The sequence below is a fragment of the Phaseolus vulgaris genome, chromosome 4 (genome assembly GCF_000499845.2).
Source record: "Phaseolus vulgaris cultivar G19833 chromosome 4, P. vulgaris v2.0, whole genome shotgun sequence".
In the NCBI taxonomy this organism is placed as follows: domain Eukaryota; kingdom Viridiplantae; phylum Streptophyta; class Magnoliopsida; order Fabales; family Fabaceae; genus Phaseolus; species Phaseolus vulgaris.
Window position 1 is genome coordinate 30,858,448 of NC_023756.2, and position 5,842 is coordinate 30,864,289.

At 48.1% G+C, this 5,842-nt stretch overlaps 1 protein-coding gene across 1 annotated transcript; it reads left to right on the forward strand.

Moving 5' to 3' along the window:
* The first annotated feature begins 252 nt into the window (after positions 1-252).
* LOC137838641 (uncharacterized) lies at positions 253-1,689 on the forward strand. Its single transcript, XM_068647879.1, has one exon. It carries the CDS (start codon positions 253-255, stop codon positions 1,687-1,689), a length of 1,437 nt encoding a protein of 478 aa, XP_068503980.1.
* Positions 1,690-5,842: the final 4,153 nt, after the last annotated feature.

A 5,842-nucleotide genomic window follows, 5' to 3' on the forward strand; every position in this document is an offset into this window, starting at 1 on the left:
TTCAAAGATTTTGTCGGTTTAGTCGATTTCTTGGGGATTCTTTAAGTTCGAAGGAAGGTTGACCGATTGATTGCTGGATCAATCGTCTCTCTGAAGTTTGTTCGAAGAGTTTGGAATCTTTGTTCTGGTTCGGAGTGTTTGTGATTACGTAATTCTGTGATTTTGGTCTGATTTCCTGAAGTTTATTGAGAAAGGATGAGGGCAACGCGATCCAGTTCAGTCGCACCGTCAACTGAAGAGGGCGCTGTAACTATGGCGCAGGTAATGGAGATGATGAGGACGTTGCAGGAGAACGTGGCTGCATCACGTTCTGAACAAGAGAGAATGCACGAGGCACTAGTGGCCTCACAGGCTAGAAATGAAGAGCTTAACAGATTCAATGAAGAGTTACGTAAAGCCCTTCGGGGACAGACGGAGCGTGCGACTGGGGACGAATCTGCACCCCCATCCCCACCGCGTAATTTTCCAATGCCGTTTTCTCAAGAGATCATGGACACGGTGGTTCCTGCGAATATGGTAGCGGTGAAAGCATCCTTCACCAGGGTAGAGGATCCTGAGGCTCACCTCACTGCGTTTCACACGCAGATGATGCTCTCAGGCAGTTCAGATGCAGTCTACTGTAAGGTGTTCATGAGCACTCTCAGTGGAAGAGCGATGGAGTGGTTCGTCAGCCTACCTACTGGTCACATTACCACCTTCCAGCAGTTCTCCAAAATGTTTGTCGAGCAGTACATAGTAAACAAGGCACCGCCGTTGGTATCTTACGATCTGTTCGATGTGAGGCAGTATCAAGGGGAGTCTCTGAAGGATTTTTTGAACAGATTCGGAGCTCAGATTGTTTGCTTGCCAGGTAAGGTTGAAGATATGTTTGTTCACCCCTTCAAGAAGGGCGTGTTGCCTGGACCGTTTAGCGAAGCGTTGATCAGAGACCACCCCGCCACATTTGCTGAAATCCGGCGGCGAGCTGTGGCTCATATCGCCGCCGAGAGTGAAGTTTCTGAGAAGAGGGGAAGTGTGGCTCCAGCTAGGCCATGGGCTCAGACGAGGATCCAGCCGCAGAGGATGATGGAGGCGGCGGCAGGGAAGAAGGATCAAAGGATGCATCATCCTTATGATACAAAGAAGAGCAAGGGGAAGGGGCCAGGGCGGCCTAGAGAGTTTAATCGCCCACCGAGGTACGAGTTTGTGATGGGATTGGCTGATCTGATCGCCATTCCGAATATTGCTGCCAAGCTCAAAATGCCTGAGAAGGCGACGGATAAGGTTTTGGGGCCAAAACCAGACGCGTGGTGTGAGTTCCACAAGAGTTTTGGCCACTCCATCAATTCGTGCTTGGCTTTGGGGGACCAACTCGCCAAGTTGGTCAAGTGTGGGTTCTTGAAAGACTATTTGCTGGAGAAGCAAATGAGGCAATCGTCAGGTTCACAACCGGCGAGCAGTGAGGGACGACAGCATGAAGTACCCATTCACGGCGAGATCCACACTATAGCTGGTGGATTCTCGGGTGGTGGGTGTACTGCATCACAATGGAAGAAATATGCGAGGTTCGTGATGTCAGTAGAAGCTTTTGAGGACCACTCGCCCGATGTGGACATCACGTTCACCAAAGAAGATCTTAGGGATGTTGTGCCCCATGACAACGATCCCATTGTAATCTCGCTTGTTACGGCGGGGAGGAAGCACGGGTGAAGGCAGAAACAGTGAAGAGAAGAGTTGAACGCAGGTACAACTCTACAATAAAACCAAGACAATTCAGAGATGGCGATCTGGTAATGAGGAAGGCCCACCAGTATGAGATGGAGAATAAATTGTCGCCTAAGTGGACAGGACCGTTTAGAATAACTGAAGCACTCGGAAACGGCGCCTACCGCTTGGAGACGTTGGAAGGAGGGGCGATTTCTCGTACTTGGAACGCCACCCATCTCAAGTTTTATTACAGTTAAAGCATTGTAAGTAGTGATTAACTTGAACAGTTTAAAGCAGTTTCAGTTAAAACAGTTTTTCAAGGGGGGCACTCTTTTTTCCCTAAGGAGGGTTTTTAACGAGGCCACCCAATAAAGAAGGTTTCGAAGTTTATTAAAGAGGTCACTAAGATTGCATGCTTATCGTTTTTAAGTTTTCGGAAAAGAGACCTTGTCGCCCGTGTGTGATTTAAGGCAACGGTGAACTCAGATCGCATGCATTCAGTACAAAGTTTTAAAGTATAAAGTTTTTAAGTCCTCATCACCATCTGGCGATCGGAGGCACAAGTATAAAGTTTTAAAGTCCTCATCGCCATCTGGCGATCGGAGGCACAAGTATAAAGTTTTTAAGTCCTCATCAGCATCTGGCGATCGGAGGCACCAGTATATAGTTTTAAGTCATCATCGCCATCTGGCGATCGGAGGCACCAGTATATAGTTTTAAGTCCTCGTCGCCATCGTGTGATCGGAGGCATCAGAACAAAGTTTAAAGTCCTCAACGCCCTCATGCGCTTCGAGGCAACACAAAAAAAATTAAAAAGTCCTCCTCGCCTTGAGCGGGTGCAGGCGAGAAAAGATTAAAAAACACCTCATCGCCTTGAGCGAATGCAGGCAAGAATAGATTGCAAGACCTCTTTGCGTACGCAAATTGAGGCAAGTTTGAAAGTCCTCAGTGCATCCAGGGGAGGAGGAGATGTAACCCTTGGGCAAGTTCAAGCATAAGAAAAAGTCCTTCTCACCCTCAAGTGAGTTCAGGCAAGATGAAACTGCAAAGTCAGGGGTGTTAATGATCTTAAGTATGGGAAAGGAAGGTTCATGGAAAACGCCTTTTCCCTTGAGTGAAACATCAATATTGACCTAGTAAGACCAGTTAAAACTTCCATGCTTGCGGGCGTTGTGAAGGTAGATAAAATCCTTCTCGTCTTAAACGAGTTCAGGTACGGTGTGAAGGGTGGAAGAAGTTAAAGGATGGGTGGGGAAGGTTCGTAGAGCACACCTCACCATCCAGGTCATTGTTCTAAATCTCAGGGAGGTAGGGAAGGATCCGAAAGGCGGCTCTACCCCTAGAAGAGGGACAATGATCAAGTTATCTCAGGTTAAAGACTCAGAGAAGGTAGAGGGAGATCCGTAAAGGGTACCTCTCCTTCTCAGATGAGTGGAGGAAAGTAAAGGTTGAAAGCTCTTGGAGGTAGAGGGAGATCCGAAAGGCAGCTCTCCTCCCAGTTGAGCAAAGATGAAGTTATAAGGTAGCTTTGCAGAGAACGCTTTTTAGTTAAAAGGAAAATGACATTGCCGAAAGACTGTGGCTTTGAGATTGAGATAGTAAGAAGATTACATGGCAAGAACTAGATCAACGAAGTTTTAGGCGATGACATAGAAATACACATGTCACTTGGCAGATCAGGCAAGCGATATTTCAGATACTAAGATTGACCTACGCCTACTGCCCAGTAACTGATTTCGCGTTAAATGTTATTGCTATAGACTAACAGTTTGTTCAGGTTAAGTTGATTTCCAGAGAATTAAGCATCAGTTTGTGCTAAGTTAATTGGGCTAAGCAAAAAGTAGCCTGTTACATCAGATGATCGCACAACAATAAAGATAGAGCCATATGTATATATATATATCAAAGCAGTTTGAACAGAATGAAAGCTATTACAGATAAATCAAAAGTTAAATACAAGAGTTTTCAAGATGATAAGATTTAAGTGGCAGATGAAAACAGTTAAGCTGAAGGCACGATCTTGCCATCCACCACTTCATTGTAAACGGAGAATTTGGAGAGGTCCAGGTCAGGATATTCGCAGGCAATCTGCTCCAAAGTAGCACCAAAACCTGAAGTGAGAACATGCGTGGCGCTGAGATTAAGTTCCTCAATCTTCTTCTTCAGCCCACTGTTCTCCTCGCGCATCAGGGCAAGCTCTGTTGTAGACTTGCTCAGCTCTTCAGCTTTTCGATCTCTTTCTGCCTCGACCCCAATTGACTTAGCCTCAAGCTTAGCCACTTGGGCCTTGTTTGCCGCAAGAGCCCCCTCCAACTCAGCTATTTTCACCTTCTGAGGCACGAGCTTGCCTTCCAGTTCAATAATCTCTGCAAGTTTGGCATTAAGCTTTTGGCGCAGGTCAGCGTTGTTGTTGTGCTCACTTCGCAGCTCGTCTTTAAGGGCATTCTCCACCCGCGAGAACTCAAGTCCTACCATCATCATGTCACAGTTAAGTTTGTGGACCTGGGCCCTCGCGGTGCTGGCCTCTTCCCGTTGGATGCGGTTGTCAAGTTCATATTTGCTCATGGAGTCCTTTAGAGCCTCACCAACCATCTTGGAAAGGCGTTTCTCCACGCTCTCAGCTGTTATGACGCTGAGGTGAGCAGCGTAAGCCTTCAAGGCTTCTTTGAGAGGGGCTGGAAGAGCTGGAGCTGGAGGAGGCGTTGAAGGTTGATTTTCACCACCACCCTCACAAGATTGGATAATGAGGGGAGCTTCGTGGTGCGGTGGTGAGATGGGTGGCTCCGCCGCTACAGGTTGGGGGGAAGATTGTGTGTCAGCAATCTGTTCTTGTGTAGCTCCAGTAGCTGAGGCATTTGAAGGGAGAGCATCCCCAGCAGACTCGAAGGGTGTGGAGGCGCTGGGGGGTTCTCGGTGTAGTTGGGGCTGGTGCCTTCAGCTGCTGGTGGCTCAGCTACAGTCGCCCTTTTTCTCTTGCAGATTAGCCCGTCTTCAGTGCTTTCGTCTTCCTCCTAATCTGACACCACTCTGGGGGTCTTCCTCTTAAACCTTTTTGGTGGCAGCTTCTTTTGCTCAGGGGCAGGAAGAGCGATAGGAGGGGATGGGCCAACCTGTGGAGATCTGCCTTGGGTAGCAGCGGCTTCTGCGGCAGAGTTGGGAATGGTTTAGGAGCCCGCCGCCAGATTATGAAGCTTGGCTATTGAGCGCAGTCTCGCCATATGCTCCTTTCCCAACATTGTATCTGCATAAAGAAATCAATGAGCACAAACCAGTCTAGTTCAAGCAGTTGATGATGCACAGGAAAATAAGCAGTGTGAACTAATGCATGAGTTAACCAGTCAAGACTACATGCAGATCAGAATGACACAAGCAACATTAATAAAAGATAGAGTGATGCGAACTCAGGGAAAGGGAAACTTGGAGATGAGGGGAAGACAAACCTATATGAAAGTCTAGTTGACTTTCATGGAATTCGTAGGCGATGATGGAAAAGGTGGCCAGGGTTATGTTGGAGGAGGCAACTCCTTTCCAGAAGTTGCATAGATCCTTGTCGAGCTCCCCCATCTTTTCTGGACTTCTAGCCCTCCTGAAGTTGTCCTTAGACTCCTTCTTTCCCTTATTCACCCAGTACAAGGGAAATCCGTCGAGGAGGGTGGGGTCTTTGTCGTTGCAGCAAACACGCACAAATTTGCCTTTCCAGTCCTTGTAGGATTGCTGGAAGATGGAGAGGATGGACCTCCCAACAATCCCGTTAAGGCTAACCCATAGACGATCACCTGGGTTCTTGGCCTCGAACAAGAAGAGGAACACGTCCACGGAGGCTGAGTGCCCCAGGTGCGCGCAAACGATCTGGTACGCCCTGATGAATGCCCAGCTGTTGGGATGTAGCTGGGCGGGGGCTATGTCGAGCTCGGTCAAGAGCTCCCTCTCGAAGTGAGTGAAGGGGAAGCGGAGCTTGACCTTCTTGAACATGGTAGCATAGACGAAGCAAAAGGGTTCACCATTGTTCCCCTGGTCGTCGGTGCAGATGGGCTCCCCAGGGGGACAAGGACGAACGATCACCTTGTAATCTTGCTCCTTGCTAAAGGAAAGATGAGCTTTATCACCTTTCTTGAGACGAAGGACGTTAATGTCAGTGTTGATGGAAGAGGTCTCA